Source organism: Pyxicephalus adspersus, chromosome 5 (genome assembly GCF_032062135.1).
Source record: "Pyxicephalus adspersus chromosome 5, UCB_Pads_2.0, whole genome shotgun sequence".
Lineage (NCBI taxonomy): Eukaryota > Metazoa > Chordata > Amphibia > Anura > Pyxicephalidae > Pyxicephalus > Pyxicephalus adspersus.
In genome coordinates, this window is record NC_092862.1 from 30,947,129 (window position 1) to 30,968,340 (window position 21,212).

At 37.6% G+C, this 21,212-nt stretch overlaps 1 protein-coding gene across 1 annotated transcript in view; it reads right to left on the reverse strand.

Annotated features, from left to right (window-relative positions):
• CRISPLD1 (cysteine rich secretory protein LCCL domain containing 1) overlaps positions 1 to 20,138 on the reverse strand; it is a 55,081-nt gene extending 34,943 nt beyond the window's left edge. The window contains exons 1-2 of the mRNA XM_072411037.1: positions 20,053 to 20,138; positions 19,502 to 19,820 (exon numbers count right to left, since the gene is read on the reverse strand). Of these exons, the coding sequence (XP_072267138.1) occupies positions 19,502 to 19,759 (258 nt within the window). The 5' untranslated portion in view covers positions 19,760 to 19,820; positions 20,053 to 20,138. The remainder of the gene's footprint in view (positions 1 to 19,501; positions 19,821 to 20,052) is intronic.
• Between the last annotated feature and the right edge of the window lie 1,074 nt (positions 20,139 to 21,212).

The window sequence follows — 21,212 nt, forward strand, 5'->3', positions numbered from 1 at the left end:
GACAACCAGAAACCTGTCCGCAGAGCCACAATCATATAATAGGACAACCAGAAACCTGTCTACAGAGCCACAATCATATAATAGGACAACCAGAAACGTGTTTGCAAAACCACAATGATTATCATAGCAGGATGACCTGATAATAAACAGAAACATGTCCATAGAGTCACAAATATTTTCATACTGAGACCACCAGAATCATGTCCACAGAGCCAAAATCATATCATAGTCAGATGACCAGAAACAAGTATACCCCAATCATATAAAAAGACAACCAGAAACCTGACTGCAGAGCCACAATCAGAATATTAGACAGTATAATCAATATATTAGTGGGAAAAAAACAAGTCCACAGAGATGAAATTAATAACTTGTGAAAAAACCAGAAACATATCTACAGATAAAATTAGTAGAGTACTTACACAACCATGTCAGTTAAGCAGTGATAGAAGCTGGAATGTGTAAAGTAATAGTTAGCACTCTTGCCTTTGCAGCGCTAGATCCCAGGTTAGAATCCCGGCCAGGGCACTATCTGCATGGAGTTTGCAGGTTCTCCATGTCTGTATGGGTTTCCTCCGGGTACTCCGGTTTCTTCCCACATTTCAAAAACATGCTGTTAGGTTAATTGACCTTAGACTACATTAATGACATGTGACTATGGTAGGGACATTAGATTGTGAGCCCCTTTGAGGGACAGTTAGTGTCATGACTATGGACTTTGTAGAGCGCTGCCTAATATAATGGCGCTAAATAAATACTGTGTAATAATAATAATAACTGAATCCAATGAAAAAAGTGTTTTATACGGTCCTTGCATAGTCCCCTTTGATGGAGCAGTACATAACTCTGTATGGTTTGACAATACAGTATTTGTTGCATTTAGGTCTAGTAACTATGTTCTGTCCTTGCCATGCATGTAGCCAAAAGGGACCCCTAATGGTGGCCCTATACCAGAGGGAACAATTATGAGCCACAATGCAGGTCAACTGCAGATAAAAAGCAGCAATCAAAATGTGAAAAATTCCAATTGATATCAAATACATAAGGAAAGGTTTCCAACATGCTGTTGCGTTTAACACAAGTGGGGAAAAAAGAAAATGGCTGTTTAGTTCCAGTAAACTATCAGGCTGATACTCACCAACTGAGATTTTTCATTGGTGGTTTGAATTAGACACATTGTGAATGCCTAATTTACCCCATTTTGACACTTAAAACATCCCTAAACCTTACTAAAAGTGGAACAAGTTTCAGCATTTTAAGGGGTGCAACATACTTAACCTGTAGTGTAAAAAAGGGAAGGGCAACTATGGGGCGACAGCAATAGTCAACACTAAACCACTAATATAGAGAAAATGTTCTCACAACCTCTTGCCAATGTTTGGATTAAAACGGATAGGTCATTTTCCTGAAGGTTCTCCAAAAACGGGGAACCTTGATGCTAGAACGATTTAACATACGCAGGAAAATATTAGATCTGGCTTTAAAGATCACCTCATGAATCACAGTACACAATCAGATTTATATGTTTGTTGTGTGGAGCTGGCCAGCAGCTAGGCATGGTTACTATTAGCACGTATTTGCTGCACTGCCTACAAATCAGTGTGTCAATATTCAGATTTCATAGCCTATATATGCTTGGGTAATGTTCTAACAAATACTGCAAGGAAATAATCTAAAATTTTACAATTGATTGTTTCTTTAAAAGATACTTTTGGACTTGGTAAAAAAAGAGGAAAATAATGAACAAAAGCTGAATAATCAAGCCAAAATGTTTCAAAGAGAAGTCTGTGTCCTTTCCAAGGAAGTACCGTAGAGAGCTCTGCCTGTACAAGTCATACTGGAAGCAAAGTCAGTTTCTTTAACCTGCATTTCAGCTCCAAAGCCACATAAATATAAAATCTGCAGAGCGGATGATGAACAACAATGAAGGGGTATGTTTCCTTTTATGAATGAAAGCCTTTCTAAAGACATCTGTCTGAATCTAACCAAGAGGAAGGAAATATACTTTAAGTATTCTGACAAACATAAAATTAGCATTTTGTACACTGTAGATGTCTTCAAAGGGATATGAAAAGGGAAAAACCAAAATTTTACCTTTGCTAGAAAATGTTGTGTTGTAACACAAAGTGGGTCTCCCAAAGGCTTTATTTCATTTATTTGCTGAATCCAGAGCTGTGATTTCAGATTATGTCACCCGGTGCCACCTACAGATAAAACCTCATCTTAACTTAAAATTGAGCCATGACATTGTTGTATAATCACCACTGTCTCCAGTAAGGGCGGAATTTTAGTTTACTCCAGACAACCACTTTAAATAAAAATGGATAAGAGGCCAACTTTCCCATTACCATGCCCTTTCCTGTACTTTATCTCTGTGTAGAGGAAGGCACTTTAGTGGAGGTAAAACTTTACTTCTGCCTCCAATAAGTAAAAATGTGAGCAGGGAAGTAGTGAAAAAATCAGAAAAAGCAGTGTCTCAGGTCTTTTTTCAGACTTCTGTTTGAAGTGCAGTTAGATGCTACCAGATGCATAGCAATCTGCTGCTGTGCCTCCAGAAGTGGCAAAAAATGCAGAAGGTCATATTCATGTATTGTGCTTGCATTTGCTGTGCCTTTGTTCCTAGAAAAGGAAAAGCAACTACACAATCAAAGGTTAAGTGTTGCTTCCAGCAACAGCGCCCGCAACCCCACCTGCATGCAAACACTTGCATAAAGAGGATCCCAACACTCCAATAGAATTCAGTGGTAGTGGTAAGGAACAGTACTGCAAAATCTAATCACTGCAATCTAGTATAAAGTGAAAAAGTGATGCCAAAGGCTGCATACACGCGTCAGATAATTCTTGTCTGCCTTCAGAGCTAATATCGGACGAGAATCTGGCTTGTGTACAGCGCTTGTCCGACGTTGTTCATGGATCCATCCAGGCGAATCCTTGAACAATGAACGACTGTAATGCAAGTGAAGGGAAGAGATCGCTGCCCGTTGTTTTCTGTGGGTTTGCATCCCCATACATGGCAGCAGGACACAAGGTCAAACAGTTAAATGATCTAAATGAATCCTAAATTATCTAAATGAAAAACCTTTTAGTTCTAGACTCACTTTTAGAGATCACTAATTGCACAATATTGTAAGAAATAGGGTGACCTCCAGCTGATTTCTTTTCCACTTCCTTTAACTCTGCTGTAAAAGAAATCACAAAAATATAAAACCAAACTAAAGCTGGGGCACATGGCACTTCAGTTATGTCTCCTATCTTTGTCTTTTAGCTTCCTGGGCAGGACCCTCTTTGGTTATCAATGTTACTATCTGCCCAACATGAACACTTCCTATTGGCTATTTACGACAAAGTCCTCCTCTCAATGGGCAAGATGATGGACATAGACTGACCAGTACAAGTGCCATTGTAGCAGTGGATTTACAGTCCCGATGCAAAAGCATTGCTGACTTGGATTCAGTTAGTATTATTATTATTACACAGGATTTATATAGAGCCAACATATTACATAGCGCTTTACAAAGTCCATAGTCATATAACTAGCTGTCCCTCAATGGGTCTCAAAATCTAATGTCCCTACCATAGTCATATCTTAATGTCTTCATATTAATCTTTAATACAGTCTAAGATCAATTTTGGGGTTAGCCAGTTAATCTAAGTACATGTTTTTGGAATGTGGGAGGAAACCGGAGTACGTGGAGGAAACCCACGCAAACACGGAGAGAACCTGCAAACTCCATGCGGATAGTGTCCTTGCCAATATTGGAACCTGGGACGTAGCGCTGCAAGGACCAGATTCAGTTGACTATATATATTCAATTATGCTATGAAACAAACTTTAAAATATATAGATTACATTTCAACAATAAAATAAAAACATTATGAAAAAACAACAATTAAGTGTTTACAATAAGTTTTTCTGTACAAGTACTTTCTCTAATATACAGCAAGTCTGAATTACATACATTAGATACCGCTTACCTTAAATAAAAATGGAATTACACTGTGATATCTCTCCCTATCAATTCCAAGAAATAAAGCCTCGATTCACCTAACAATGGTCTTCTGTCTATTTTGCTCACTGGTGTTTTAGTGACAGAACTGTGCTTTATACATCTGGAAATCCATTAAAGCCAGGAAGAACTGGCTCTGGTTTCACTTCAAGGACAAATGATCGGCTTTGGTGACTGAAAGCAAGACTGCTGACTGACAAACCAACTTTAAAATAAGCATTCCTTTCTTGGCTTCTTACATGTTCAGTGTGTGCCATATCAATGATAAACATCATATATGCTTTAAGTAAGGTTTAATCCTACAGGAGTGAAGAAAAGTTACTTATTCTTCTTTTTTATGCACAGGAAAGGAGTAGTTATGTTAAAACTATGTTTTTGTTTTACAAAATGTGTAATGTTTCAAATAGTTTTGCATAAATTAGTGTTTTTTTAGAAGTTTAAAATGCTATAAAACAAAAAAATGTTGATAGTTTTGTCCATTTTATTCCCTGTATCTGGCTGTAATAAATAGAGATGCTCAGTGGTGGTTTGAATGGTGCAGTGTGCTTACTGATAATTTCCATTAAACATTTCTTTAAGAGTAAGAAATATCTGATGATCCTGCCAACATCTTCCACTTCGTGATGACATCCCACTAATGTGTTTGACATATGTACCAGATGTGCCCAGTGTAAAATTCTTCACCCACAGAATTTAGCATAGTATTTGTACTTGTATGGGTTTATATAAGCATTTATTGCTAGTATAAAAAAGACACCCTATCCTATCCTTTCCTATCAAGGAAAGAAGGCAACAAAAGGCTATTAGACAGGACTACCATGTATCCAATGGGTCTGATTTATCAAAGCTTCTCAAAGCTGGAGAAGATAGACTATCATGAGGGAACCTGGGTGAACATGGAATAGATGTAGCCCAGTATTGAAAACATTTGCCAAAAATAGCAGTTGATTATAAGAAATAAATTCCAAGTTTACTGGATCACCCAGGTTACTATATAATAGTCTATCTTCTCCAGCCTTAACTAGTAGTAAACGAATAAACTAGGCCCACTTGCATATTGGCAGCCACATAACAGGAATATGACATCTTTTATTACCATCTTAACATTTAGTGCTGTAGCCACTAGGCCATTCTCTTAGGACAAAGAAGAACTAATGTTGGTCCATTATTATCTATAGTTTATCTGAATTTGGCACACACCATCTCTTTCAGTTCCAGGTGACATCATTGTAGGCTCAGATGAGCTACCTTGTTCTGCCATTCTTTATGACCTATGGTACATGTTAAAAAGAAAAGTTCTTGCTGAACACTTGCTATCTTTCAGGTTGAATGATGCCCACCATAATCCATTGCCCACTTCCTACGGGCCCAGGCTGCAACATTTGCCTAATGTGTGTGAATATTGTTCTGTCCAGGAGAAAGGTCCTACCACTGCCCATGCCTAGGTCAATGAAAAAAAGATGTGATCGGTATATATAAGATTCCATCATCAGGGTATAATGGGAGAGGGAACAGGGGCCTAAGAAGCAGACACATGTTAGATATTTAAACATTTCTGAGTATTCTTGGCATCATTTCTTTGAATGACACAATAGCTAAGACTTAATATAAATTCTGGTGTGGGTGAAGTCTGATCACAGAATAAAAGAAGCATAAGAAAATACTTCCTTCTGCCTACAGAACTATGATCACATCATCTCAGCGTGGGCAAATCACTTGGCCTGAGGTTATGGATTTTTTTTGAATGATTTACATGGCTCATAAAGGATTCTGCATTTGATCAAAATGCAAACTTTACATTTTCTAACCTACAGTTTATAGTTGGTTTCTTGGTAGTATGGATGCATATGCTTTAAATGGTTACAATAATAAAGTGTTTAGCACAATTGCCCAAAAAGTCCAGTCTAGCACTCAAAAGTGAGACCTGTAGAAGAACAGAAAAAAATGGAGCAGAACTCATCGCTTGACTAACTTATAAATACATGCAATGACAGTATGTACACTGAATTTTTTTTTTTTTAATTAAGTTTAGAGGTGTTAATCACAAAGGTATCCTTGAAAACAGTACTTAATTTTTTTTAGTTTTGAGTAACTGATGAATAGTTATTACCTCTGGGAAGAACTGTGCTCCACTGGGAAGAATAACTTTCTGTCCTGTTGACCTTTATCCTTTGAACAGAGCCTCAGGGGAAGTCCAAACATTTACATTTTTCCCAGAACATAAGTAACAGGGAATCCATCCGTTAGTAACTACTGTCAAGATTGGAATTACTTTAAATATCTGTTGTGTCTCTGAGTCAGAAAGTAATGCTAAAGCAAATCAATAGGGTACAGCCAGCACCGAAAGCCTAAAAGTTCTAACTTTTACTGATTCTATCCAAAACTACTTATTCTACTTTAGTCTTGTTTAATCTCGTTCATCAGATCTTAGTACAAGCCCTTACAATACCCTTTCCCAGACTAGAAAATGGCCAGCTTACCATGTGGAGTCTATCACTGCTATGAAGAATATATATTAGAGCATATTCCCATATTGCTTAGTAAGTGAGGGTCAAGCAGACCCTCTTGCTGGACCACCCAAATAATCGCTTTTGTATGAACTGACTGATTTATTCACAAAACCATGGATTTATATTATACTAAATAAAATAAAACCTGCAAAATATTTTGTGGATTTTTCTTCAACATGTCACTGAGCATTTAGTTAAGTTGCACTTGAATCACCTAGAGTTTTGTCACCCTTCCAAAATTTCACATTGTTCTCAAACAAGTACGGTCTGCGAGCTGCTAATGAACCAGCACACGGCTACAACCTTAGCCTGCTATGTATCTCTCACCTTGGCTTGCTACTTATGACGTGTTTGCTGCCTGCCCTTGTTCCTAGTCTGCCTTTCATCCTCTGATCCACTTGTGGCTCCGGATGTGCTCTGTGACCATTTACAGTCCAATGAACACTCCATAAAAGAATTAAACCCAGCACTATGCTGCCCTTTAACGCAACTGCCACTTTGCCTGCTGTGCTCTGATCTTTGGCTGAGGAAGAAACCAAAATGTTGGCATTCTTCCTGTTTGTGTGACACAGTAAGGGAATTATAGTGAACTATATTCCTGAAATATACATACATTCACAGTGTCACAGGAAATAGAACCTAAAATAGATATATGCATCATATAATTTACCAGGAAATTTGGAAAATACTTGGCATACCAATCATAGAGTTTGCCTACTAAATCTTGTTTTGTCATTGTCCAAGCCAACATTAAAATAGGATTTTTTAAATCTAAACTAAACTGGATATCAAAATTAGCCAACACATACGTTGTTTTATACCTGACATTTACAAAGTTACTGTCACAGATTTAAAAATCATATATAAAGTACTTTTTCTGCATTTTTTGTGACAGCTACCTCACTTCCCCAGTAGCTTGGTAGTGATTGTGGGCAAAGAATAGCATACCCCACATGGCTATTACTACTGTTGTAGTACGTACTACTTACAACTTTGTACCTACACAGTGCTATTTTTTCAAAGTAGGAAATGGTGACAATGTTGTAGTTAATTCTACTGCCATCCGGCAGTATGGTCAGAATTTTACTTCCTCAGTAATCTACACTACTTACTTCACTACTACTCAAGTTTAGCACCAAAAAAATTAAACTTTCAAAAATTAACCTGTGCTCGTCCCCTGATTCCAACATTCCCTGCTTCCAGAAAAAGTTGGGGACTCAAAATTCTAACAAATTGCACTTAGGTTCTTGTTTTCATATGAAAAGATACTTTAGTACATTCTCATGAGTTTAAGCCCCCAGTTCTCCCGGTAGGCAATAGTGTCATATCCCATGTTTCCTGTGTTGAAAGCCGAAAACAAGGATTTATTTTTCTTGAAATATAATTTACTAGTATTTTGTTTAAGTTTGAGGTGGGTGACTAACAATAAAATGGAGGTTTTATTTTTGTTTAAACTTGTGGTTCCCCCAACCAACCACTGTGGTTGCCTTGCATCTGCATCTCCATAGTTCAGGGTTTTTTTTTCAAATTTTGTCACTAATGTTTTTGCATAGAAGGATCCTCATATGCCCTAGAATTCTGCAGAACCACTGCTGCCATGTTTCACAGCAGTGAAAAAGAAATGGATCTGAACGCACAGTGTATAATCAACTTCCTGAATTAGTGTATCCAATGTTTTCTAAGTAAGATCATCTCATCAACTGATAGTAGATTAACAATATGAAGAATTTGTCTGCTAGGGGTTGCACAGAAATCATTTCAAATAAACAGGTAGAAGCAACAGAATGGTATTATTATATTTAAAATGGATCTGAAGCTGATTTATTCTCCACTCATTACTACACTGCAAGAGACATCTAGGGACGTCTAGAATGGTTTTCATCAAGTTGTGTATCAGTTACACAAGCTAGCCTAGAGAATTCAGTGGGGTCACGTACAATGACTCCGGCATTACAAGAGCCTTTTTTTTAGTATCAGACTTTGTTTTTGAAACCTTGCATTTAGTTAAATGTTCCCTCTTTTTTTTCCAACTATTGTTACAGATATTACTGTTTTTCTTCATTCCCACGAGACAGCCCTTAACTAGGAATTTGTGAATATAGCCATACATCTAGAATATTTTACCCAAAAGGAGTAAAAATATCTAAACCCAAAAACATAATTTAGTCCTTAAATGTGGTAACTGCATTATTGTCCTTTTTCACCTAAAAATCCTGGTAATATTCTTCTTCCCCGGGTGGCTTTGTTCTCTCATTTCAGCTTGGAAGTTGAAACTTTGGCCTTTCCCTGATGCTTTTCATGTTCTCTATTGGCTTCTAAGGATTGCACTCAAACTATTGCTCCAGGTCTTAATAAAGATCTCACGTGCAGTTCTCAAGTCCTTGTACACGTGATATTAGCTACTAAGACTTGGGCAGTATTGGAACTGCTTTTATTTTGAAGACTGAAAATTCCCAGTGCAAAAAAAAAAATGCTTTTTAATGCTACTGTGGGAGATTGTTAGTTAATTAATCTCATTAGATCAAGCTCACATGGTGCACTTAAATGGAAAAATATTCACTCAATGATCTCTAAACGTAGTGAATATTAAACAATTACTCCCCTGCTCTTATTTAGGTTAATTGAATAGATCAATTACTATAATTTTTCGCTATGCAATTCCATTGTACATGGTGCCACGGTGGGAGACAGATAACTCAAATGTGCTCACAAAATCTTTTATATAGCAGTCCATTTAAAAGTAATATGATGGAAACAAAGAGTCTGGTCCAAGAATATTGTAGCATAATTGAGTTATTAAAAAACACCCATGTAGCCCTGTGCCTGGGGGTTTAAATAACTAAACACAGGCCTCCTCTGGAGTATAATGGACTTATTTCTCTTCAAGCCTCCCTGGAGACGGGTGGCCATTATATACTTTAGCTAAAGGCTGGCATATACACATAACCCTCCAACTCCCTGAAAAATGAAACATTATCTGGTTATCTGATACAAGCTTTTTGTTTTTTGTAAGGAAAAGTGAGGAAGGTGCTGATTTTAGAAAAAAGGACTTATCATTTTATACTAAATGATATTATTTAAACACCATATTACACTATAGTGTATAGCTGCTGACTATGTGTAATAAGGATGCATGTTACTAAGTGTATATAACCCAAGCATTATATTCTTGACTCAGTTCACGGAAACATACCCATAACTTTTTATTCTGCTTTCGGCTTAGTTCATGGAAATACCACCACAATATTTTTACTTCAATTTATTACAAAGTCAAGACTAGTACAAAAAAATGCAGATAGAATTACACGACTCCAAGGCTGAAAGTTCTTCATTCTTTTTTTTTAAAGGAAACAGAATTCCATCCTCCCTGTGCATAATATTTGTGCTCTTTCAGCCAACTTTAAACAAGTTAGTAGCGGTGGGATTTTTTTTCCCAGTATTGCTATAAACAACATTTAAAATGCTAAACATATGTCTCACACATGCAATTATTGTAAAGTTTTGCCTTCTAAAAAATATGACTGAATGGATTTTTAGCCGGTAAACGTGACAAAGTTAATTAGTCATTTTTCCCCATCTCTTTCTCACTTTCAGCAGGTTAAAGAAAGAAGTGCAATGCTCGTAATGTTAAGAGTTAGGAGTTTCTAGTCACGAACATGTCGACTGGACAAAATCCAAAAGTAATCAGCAGGATTTCCTTATATAGTACAAGTGGAAAGGAAAAGAGTATTATTTCCTTTCTGCCCAGCTTTTCTTAAAAATTGAATGCACATGGATAGAGTAGATTTGTGAAATATAGGAAGCTACCTCTTTACATTATATGCATCATCATTAAAGGTATAATGCTTAAAGCTTTGATTTCTAGGGCAACATATATGCCATTCTTACATTGCACCTAAAAACTAGAAATACTAAATATAGAAAATAGGATACTAAATTTAGAGTAAATTCTACTTTTCTAAGTTTGTCATAAATGCATAGCTTGTCATGAATAAATCAGTAGTAACCCATTTGTTTGTAAATCCTTTGTCAAAAAAAAAAGTGAATTTGCTACAAATGCTAACAGAATCAATATTAATCCTGGAAGAAACAGTTTTGACCGGTGGTGTCTAGGCTGAGAAGCAGTGTGACCATTAGACGACGTATACAGAACCACAAACCTCTCCAGCTATCTGGCCATCTCTTGCTACAAGTTAGTCCAATTTGTTAAGGCTTGCTTTTGACTAATTCCTCAATGCTTGTTTTATAACAACTGCAATCTCCTGATATACTGTATGATCTTTTACCAAGGATTACTTGTTGTCCTGTGCAGGTCAGTGTCCCGAGCTGGCTTGTCCCATCCTGTATCTTTTTATTGACCCATCAGTATAATCAGTGGTCTCCAATAGAAGGTATAGGAAGAGGCAAACCAGATCATTACCAAGATAAGCCAAAATACACCATGGGCACCATTTACAAGACATGGAATCTGACATTCCCTCAAACATTCACTGGTGGGACTTAATTGCTGCTAATTAAACACATGGACCATGAGGGAATGTTTGATTCACTGTTTTAAAAATAGAGCCCCAAATGTCCTAGTGGACTTCATTTTAAAAATGTGGGTTATGCATGTTTTGTTGTGTGAGGTTAGCAGTTTATTCATAATGTACGAATTGCTATACGCGATGGATGCTGCGTTTTCCATAATGTAAGATAGAAAGTGTGCCACAGCGTACTGCAACTAAGTGTAAATGAGCACCTAAACTTTCCAGCATAGATAGGCAACTATTAATTTTATTAGTAGGCCAACAACCATGGCCCCTTTTCTTCTTTTAGAAAAAGGTAATTTATGTTGGGAACTCTGACCAAACCACTACATACACTACAAAAAAAGATGGGAAATGTATACCCAGACTAAGTATTGGTGATTCACACAACCCTGTACCATCAAAGAGCCTGAAGAATGGCATCACTTTCTTTTGCCAGAAGTAAAGAATATGGTGGTGTCACCTCCATATCCCTAGTTAAGGCAGTGAAAGTCCCGCAGATTTATGATCTCTGTCCCCCTTTAAGTAACTTTAGAGTACGGTGACACTGCTGGTCTTTTCCAGTAAACTCTGTGTCGTGAAGAATTTTAGTCAAAACATTTTTCAGTGTTGGATGTAGTGGGAAAAGATTAACATATCTGTCATGTTTTATTTTTTGAACATTCACTTGGATTACAGGCCTAATGTAAATGGGTCCTTTAATAATTGAATTTAAACTGTCAACAAACAGAATTTTACGTCAAATTGGTAAATATGTCATGTCCAATTTTGCCTTCTGAATGATGAATCAGACTCCCACCACACACAGTCAACCTGTAAAAAGTAAACAAACTCAAGCAGGAAAGTATCAGCTGCTCAAACGCATGAAGAGGAGGATCACCTTACCAGCGAGTCATCCAAATTCCCTGTAATTTAAGTACTGTCAGAGTCTGTTTAAATCACATCACAGCCCCATTACTGTCAAACACATGTCAAACGCCACATTGTTAGGTTTGGTCCAATTATTTGCCATACAGATCGATGAAACAATATTTAAAGTAGTGCTGTCACAAATCTGGCAATGCAAACTACTGTAAGGACACAATGAACAAAACAAGTGGAGAATAAAGCTGAACTCAACCTTTAAAATAAAAAAATGCAACCAGGCAGGTCGTTTCTTGCAGAAGAGACAGGCGATGTCCCTTCTGCAATAAAATAAACTTACTTGCCTGATCACAATTTTTTAAATGCCACCATCTTATTCAAGGTTCTGGATCTTCAGCCAGGACAGAATTATCTAACTGCTTGTGTGCATGCAGGAATTCATTATGTCCTGGAAGCCCCGGGGGATGCCAGGATACCGGAAATATCCTAGCATCCTAAAAAAAAAAAAAGGGTTGTGAACAGCCAAGTAAGTATGTTTTATTGCAGAAGGGGCATTTACTTTCCCTTCTGCATTACAAATTCTACCTGCTCAATATTTTTAATTATGGAACTATAGCTTTGCTTTTGTAAATTTAAAAAGTGCTCGTTTTGTGGCTGCAGTAGTGACCATTTCACCATTATTCTTCCCAAATCACCTACAGTTAGATGCTCTGACTCAGCTGAGCTTCATGCCTGTCCCAGTTGAATCAATCAGACATTCCAATCAGAAGGTTAGAATTACCACTAGTTAACTTTTATTTTCAGAAGGGGGTTGGAAATGGCTGCTACCTAAAGCTAGCTACACACCTGTCAATAGAAAACGAACGACTAACGATTATGCAGGAATATTTTGAACGATTGTATTGTGCACAATTCTGTACATGCTGTAACGATACGATCGTTCAAAAATAATCCACCAATAATGTACACACGCTAGATACGATCGTTTGAACGATGCAGGAAGTGACATGTAAAAGAGGAAAGTGTACTGCAGAACCATCCACGATCACTGAACAACCGTACACACAATAGATTGCAAGCAATCGATGCTCAATCAGATCTTCTGGAACAGTCATTTGTTTTCAGCGACACTTCTCGTTCATCGACATCATTGTGCACTTTTTTGTAAAGGATTATTGGAGGAACGGTCATTAGTCATTCGTTTCCAATGATAATTATTGCAAGTGTGTATGCAGCTTAGGATCTTTGATGATAGAGCTGTTATCTGAAAGCTCTGCTCAAAAAAAAAAGGGAAATGGATAACACAATTATTGATTCTGATCTCCACATAGCTGATCTATGATACGACATAGATACGACAACAGGCAACAGTGCATTAGGCTGCGTACACAAGTGCAGTTTTCGTCACTTCCAGTGTGAGAGAGTGACAAATGAACAAACGAGCACAACACACTATTCTGTTCTATGGGAAAAGGGATGGAGGAGGCCTTTTTTCCTTCAGTGATTTGTTTATTGGTTATTTCCCATCGGTCAATCCATCAGGACTTTGGTCACCAGATTAGGTCCAAGGTCTTCTGGTCTGTGGAGTGTAGGGTCTGGTCTGTATTGCCCACATTGCTTCTTGATGATGTCGATGCTGCCCAATGATGTTTCAAAGAGTTTATCACAGGGTCCTTACAAAACCTAAAGTCTTCCAAACTGACAGCTTAGTGCAAGAGGCAATTAAAAATACAGGTAGACTGATGACTAGAGAAAGAAGTCTCCTATCTCGAGTCACAACTACAGAAGAGTTATCAAGGTTGTTCTTTAGGTATCTTGCTCAGCCATTGGGGATATAAAAAGTAATCTATACCATGATATCAGTGAATAAAAGTGAAGTGTGTCTGCAACAAAAACATTTAGTTTTTGATGGAGTAGGAAATGCAAAAAAAAAACCTTTGAACTGTCTTTGTTTCATTAGTAAGATTTCCCGTCATGTCTGTCCCAAATAGAAATAAATTCTCTCAGTTGTCATTGAAACAGGTGTCACCAATGGATCATTTCATTTTACCTGTTTCACTGACAACTGTAAAACCTGAAGATGTTAGGTTGTCAACAGTCACCAAATATTAGACAAATACAGAGGAGCAATTTCAAACACATGTTTAAACTATACATACACTTTATAATCTGCATACAATTGTAGGATCTGCAATATTTATGCTGTCTGACTTTATGACTTCAGGGCTACTTGTCAGGTAAGTAAGTAATGAATAGCTAAACTGTGTGTTGTCCCACCATTAGCCTAGGAATCAGACAATGGTAATCTCCAATATCAACAGAGAACTACAGATGTTAAAGGTTAAGAAAGATACAGTAAGCTCCAAAAAGTGGTAGCCTTAAAGATGCTGGTTAAGGGTTTAATAACATTAAGCTTGGGGACCCCCACATTGGAGGGATCTGCTGAAAAACACTTGACTGTGAGGGCCCAGTAGTCATCAAACCATTCCAATCATTGTAATCATCACAGGCCATCTATTTGTTAGAGACAAAGGCCCAACATACCAGAATACGGACTATTTTTTTAAAGGCTGTAAGTAGTTTCATCCAAATCCAATGACTTTTGAAAATATAGTCAGTGGCTGAAGATAAAATTCCTAATTATTCTGAATTTGGTTTTGTACATGTTTGTTTTCATGTAAAAAAAAAAAATAAAATATATATTTTATATAGGATTAGCTTTACATGTGCTCCAACAGCATTTTGTTTAGATAATAACTAAAATGTAACTGAATATAAGACAAGCTGCAACGTATTTGTTGATTAGAGAATCCTTTGGTATTTATTTAATATTTATTACACAAATATATTATCATACAAGCTATTATACAAACACAAATTATATATGTGTAACACAAATCCATTGTATCTGACAAAAAAAAGAAGAATTTAGTGTTGAAAAAAACTCCAGGAAGTAATGTTTATGTCTAAACTGTTAGCTGCACACATTTTCTGTAATTTTATAGAATGACACTCCTATGTATGCATTTCTATATTGACATACTCTGAAGTTCATTTCCCTAAAGCCACCGAATGGATTCAAAATATTCTAGGCGTGATATCAATTGGAGGAAGAAACATGAAATGAAATGGTTTGGGAACCTTCTTATGAAGTTGACTTCTGCTGCAGCAGATTGTGTCATCGTTCCCAAAAACAACATGTCGCTTTTGGCCATATGGTTGTTGTTTGAGCAGCTGCAAACTGTATGATTTCACATTGCAGGGATGAAAAAGTCCTAAAGCTGGGTATATACCTTACAAAACTATTTTAAAAACCCCTTTAAAGCTACCAATAAGTACATGATGTGAAGGTCCACCTGACTGGGCATTCCATCTGCATTTTTCTGGTTAAGCAATCCTTTGCATTACATAATTTTTAGTAGGATCTTAAGGACATTGTGTAAATATATATTTTATTGGGATAGATTTGACACCCTTTTAATGTAAATGTATATTGCTTTTTATGGTTAGATCGGAACTAGAAAGGCTTTTTCTCTTGAACAAGGAATTCCAACTGCTAGACATCCAGGAGAGCTTCTAGACAGTCACAGACATTTACTGGGCTATAGCAAACGCCTATAAAAAAAGCTTTAGGTGCAGCTGTCTTGCACAGGAAAACAAGTAGAGGAAAAGAAGGAAGGAAGACCACTTAGCAGGTGTTTGAAGAGCATTTTCAATGCTATGAAAAGTGGCCAACACTGCATGTAGCCTCTCAGCTTCTCAGCCCAACCACACTGCCTGATAAACACCTGCAAGAAAAAACTTTTCAACCGCATTTGTTTCAATTATAAGGAGAAAACTTGGTGGCTCCTTCACATGTGAAATGCTGGGAAACCGCCTAACTACCCATCTGATTTTAAAAAAAAACGGATTTAGACTTATGGTATACTAAAACAAGTAGGGATGTTACATGAATTAATCAAAAGTACTTCTGTATGCTGGAGTACTAATTACCGATTTCAGAATTACAAAACATTTTAATGAAAATAAAAAAAAGAATATCAACCAAAAGCCATAACAAAGTCTAATGGTTTATCCTCAGGTCAGTATTCAGTAGCCAAGGGCAAGGGTGGTATGTATCAAGCCAGTTCCCCACTACTACCACTACCACTACCATGTACCAAGCCAGTTACCCCACTACTTCTAGGTTTAAGCCTTGAGTCCACCAAGACTCCATCACCTAAAGACTGTACTTCCACACCTATGCTTGTGTAGGTTGTCCCTGTGTGTGTGTTACCCTCTACAATCCAAAAACATTCATTAAAGATGGCTTTAGCATGCATAGGACTTTCAGTGCTGAAACTCATATGACTATGAAATAAACAATCTATAAGTACCGCTATTCAGCATGAAGGTGGGAAATCTGGCAGCTTTTGAATTACTAAGCCTCAATTAGAGGATGACAACTTCAAGCAACTAGTGAAGAATGCATGCTTTCTCTCTGGAAGCAGTAGTCTCTCTGCAAGCTGTCCACACTTCCTGATAATTGGGGACCTCTAGCTTGACCTCTACAGAGTGACCTGTGCTTCAATGAATGCTCCTCTCTGCAAACGTTTCTATTAGGATGCTCTGACTTTCTAAAGTAAACAAACACACTTCTAACATTGATCACCTTTTATACACTCAAAATGTATTTAACCAATATAAACTGTTTAAGAGCACTGATGCCAACCTTCACTAACATGCAAGATAGAAGAGAGAACTTCTAAGCTTCAAACACAACACAATCAACCATTGGTCTAATCGAGACAAACTTTCTATTCCTAATGTGGTTATCCTAACCAAAATTTGGGGTGTAAAAACTCTTTAGAATTTAGAGATGGACATGAAAATTTACCTATTGGTTTCTGATGGTTCCAGGACTTCTGCAAAGTTCCAAAAATGGGTCTGATTTATCAAAGCTCTCAAAAGACTGGAGAAGATAGTCTATCATGGGAGAACCTGGGTGATCCAGCAAAGATGGAATAAATCTTGTCCTAAATTGAAAACATCTGCCAAATTATTTTTAGGAACTCCATTCCTGGTTTGCTGGATCCTTCAGGTGCTCCCATGAAAGTCTATCTTCTCCAGTATTGGAGTTTTGAAGGCCTGCTTTAATTTAAATCATGAAAACATCCCTCGCATCTAACTAGCTGAGCAAGCTTACAGTCCCTAAAATTTTCTAGACATTATAAAGAAGCAAGCACATCCAAAGGGTGACACGGATGCCCTCAGCAATGTAAACTGCATATGGTATGATTTTCTTCCTTTCCCCACAAAATGTTCTTGTGCTATGTATTCAGACATTGCTGTTTCCAGGAAAGTTATAGGACACAGAAAAAATCTAAGACTGCAAAGTGCAAAACACACATAAATCAAACATGAGGAGTGATATTTGACAGTTCAGTTTTATCATAAATGTGTGATATGATGTATTACAACCACTGGAGGTGAAATAAAGCATTGTATCTTCCTATACATGCTACCTAAACTGCACATTTCTCATATCTGTATATTTTTCAAAGAATACAAATTAAACAAAATATAAAGCAACAACTTTGTATCATAATTCATTGTAAGACTTTACCAAATTTAATATAAAAGTAAGGAAATATTGGATAATCTAAGATCTCAAAGTTTTGTTTTTATGAGGAACCAGAGTATCCTTGCCTTGTGTGGCCGGTAAACTAACCCAATGGTTTTACATACTTTCAAGAAACAAGAAAGGAGATTAAAAAGTGAACAAGGCTTAGTCTACACGGACGTTTTCCGCAGCGTTTAACCTGAGGCTTTAAAAGCCCATGTTTGAAATTCCTATGCATTCCAATGGGCTAATCTACACCAGGACATTTCCTTGAGGCACGTTTATGAGCGTTATCTAAAACGTTAATTGCAACGTTTAAAAAAATAAAACGCAGGGTTACCACAGCACAACGCCTATAAACGCGTAAAAATACAGGTAAACACTTCCATTGATTTCAATGGGGCGTTTCCCCGCGTTTATAAGCACTTAAAACATAAACGCTAATAAAAGTGCATAAAAATTTATGTAAACACAGTAGGAACGTTAACATACGTTTTTAAAAACGTCCGTGTAGACCAACTCTAAGATAGAGAATACAACTCAAAAAGTAGAAGTAAAACGTCCATATCTGCATACTTGTCCAGAAATGATTCATTTCTAAATGTTCGGGATTTATTTGGAAGAGTAATAAAGATAGAAGGTCATCATGGCAGCCAGGAAGCTGGCATTTGTAGAATGACAAATGGCAACCTATGCCTAGCTCAGGGAAGGTTACCTCTAAACACCAAGGCACCCGTCAGAAAACAGTACATAAAACAGTTTGTTGTAGTGATTGAAACCATTGCATCATTGCAACCCTTTGCCTGCTAAATAGCGAAAATTCAGTAGATCGGATCACATGGTGATCTTCTGATTAACTGATACCAAAAGCAACCAATCAATTTTCAGACATCGCTAGGCGGTTTACACTGATTTCTGGATAACATTTTTATATTTCCCTATCCCCTCCTTCTGGAGCCCATTCAGGCATTTCCATTGTGCTAACATTTGCATTTGCTTAGGTACATTGAGTTGGGACAGATCATTCAATGCAAACAGACACACACCTGCATTAATGTACTACAACACACCAACAATTCAAATCTGTGATATAGAACAGGTTACCGTATATGAGGGTTGGGTGTCATCCATAATAAAACACATATACATGTGCACTGATGTTCATGAAAACCATGTTCTTTACCATATGTTACCATAAGGGTCAGTTAGAAGACACATTTTAAACTAATAAGAAATAACACTCAATAAATAAAACTTGCATGTCTGGTGTCTTGGACCTCAAGAGGCATTCTAGCTTTTGGAACCCCGAAGTTGTATGCTTTAAAATGTTTTTTAATCCTCAGTACCCAATCATACAATCTGATATATTATATTAGTCCAAGCCACAGGACATGCAGGACTATCTACATAACAATGCATACTGATTTCACTTTCAGTATTTTCATATAAATCCAGCAAGGGTTAGTAACTCATATATAAAGCAGTATGGCAGTATTTAGGGTGAGGATCTGTGTTCTGTCCTATATTTGTCAGTAGAATGAAAATCAGACAATGAAAGACAGCTAAAAACTGACAGTTCATTGATTTGCAACCTCTGCAACCATTCACGCTTCTGTAAAGTCAACCAAGAAATCTGATTGGTTGTTAGGAGTTACAAAACTTTCTAAACTGATATCTGCATATGATCAGATCCAGGTTGTGTAGACACGTCAAATCATTGTCAGGACCACCGTGCAACTTGAAGTGTATCAATCAATCGTGTATCAATCAATCCTAGTGGATCGATGATCGACCAATCAGGAATGCTTTTAACAGAGGAGAGCACAGCGGGTGCCACACACTCCCCCCTGCTCTCCCCATTGTACAGAATTGAGATGTGTACAGAACTCATTAGAAACAATCACAAAGATTGTTTCCAGCAACAGAAATTACCTTGTGTACATTTACTGGAAACCTTTAGGAAAAATGTAAAAAAAAATAAACTCTTACCATATACTCCATATTGGAGGCAGGTGGATAGACTTCACCTCTTAATTTATTATGCAGATCCAGGATGAGCTTCATGTCGCTCTCTGTTATGGCCCTCTTTCCTCTGTGTTTGGCAGCCCACCACTCGCCATCCTCATCCATGTATTTTTCCAGGAGGCTTTCTAATTGTGTGGCATTAGGAATTAGCATTGCAGCAACTGTTTGAGCTATGAATAGCAGGACAGTTACTTTGAGCCATGCTTGTGTTCCACAATTCATGATCAAGAAGGTCTGGAAGGCTGAGGGGGGTCCAGGACAGAGCTGGCTGTGTGAATGTACCCTGTATGAAGAATAAGATAATTAATGGATATGAATGTGATAGGAATTAGATAAATGTGTGCAGGCAGAATGCATTGTCTTAGGCTGCTGATCCCTAAAATAAAGGAATAAAGTAAGAATTAGCTCAGCCTGCTTCCCATACATGCCATATACACTGCAGCTGTAATTTATATTACATGCATATAGTAAGAGCATTGCAGTGCTGATCATGCATTAGTAATAGGTAGACTTACTGCTGCTGTAGCGGAGCTGGGTGTAGAGCCCGGGGTTTGGGGTCCGCACTGGAGCGCAGGCAGCCTATCACTCAGCGATCACAGCGCACACAACTCAGCCTGCAGACACTCAGCGAGGGGGCGGAGCCAACACACGCTGCTGGGATTGTATGGAGAGTAAAGTGCAGCCGGCTGTGGGAGGGGCTTCGCTCTGTCCCGCCTATGGGAGGAGCGTTGCTCTATTCACATGTTGGCTTTGGTTCCCAAGAGAAGAGAATTCTCAGCTCCCTATGAAGTTCTATGATTGTGTCTCAGCTACAGGTATCCCCGGGTTACAGACCAGATAGGGATTGTAGGTCCTTAAGTTGGTAAATTGTCCTTAAATTCTTAAGTTGGATTTGTATGTATTATTTTAATAAATGCAATTAGGACAGATGTTTGTCTCAACATTATATTAGGCAGCCTGGTGTCATTTACTGTATAAAATCCTCACTGTGAGTTAATCACAAGCAAAAAAACCTAGACATTCATTAATTTCTAGAGCAAGCTGTGCTTTGATATGCAAAAAAGAAAAAAACTGCAGAGTTTGTCCTAGTCATTAAAAAGTTATGCATGTACGCCACCCCTGCCCCCCCCCCCCCCCATCAAGCCTCTGTCCTGCAAATGAGGGCGCAGGGAAGCCCCGTTTGTATCTGGCAGTTGTCCTCAACCCTGGGACTACCTGTATAGAGATGTGTGATATGCTGGTATATAGTGTGTGAATCTAAGGGAGAACAAAGACATTTCAGTTGGACAAAAAGATATTCACCAATGTTGTGGGGGCAGCATTATGATCTGGGATAGCTTCAGCTGGTCAGGGTAGGTTCACCAAGTTCAAAAAATGAGATCAGCTGACTACTTTAACGTCAAAGTATTTCTATGAATGTGTTTTTTGCCGTCCCCTATGGCATCATCAGGATTTATCAGGCACAAACCATAAACAAAGTGGTATAGGGAGCATGAAACATCATTTTCATGCATGGATTGGTCACCACAGAGTCCAGACCTAAAGCAGATTTTTCATTTAACAAAAAAAAAATGGAAAAAACAACACCTTTATAAGTGTAAAGTTGTTGAACCCTTGGTGATCGAAGTCCAATAGATTCCGCACATTCCATCCTCCTTCTTGCTGGTGTAAACTG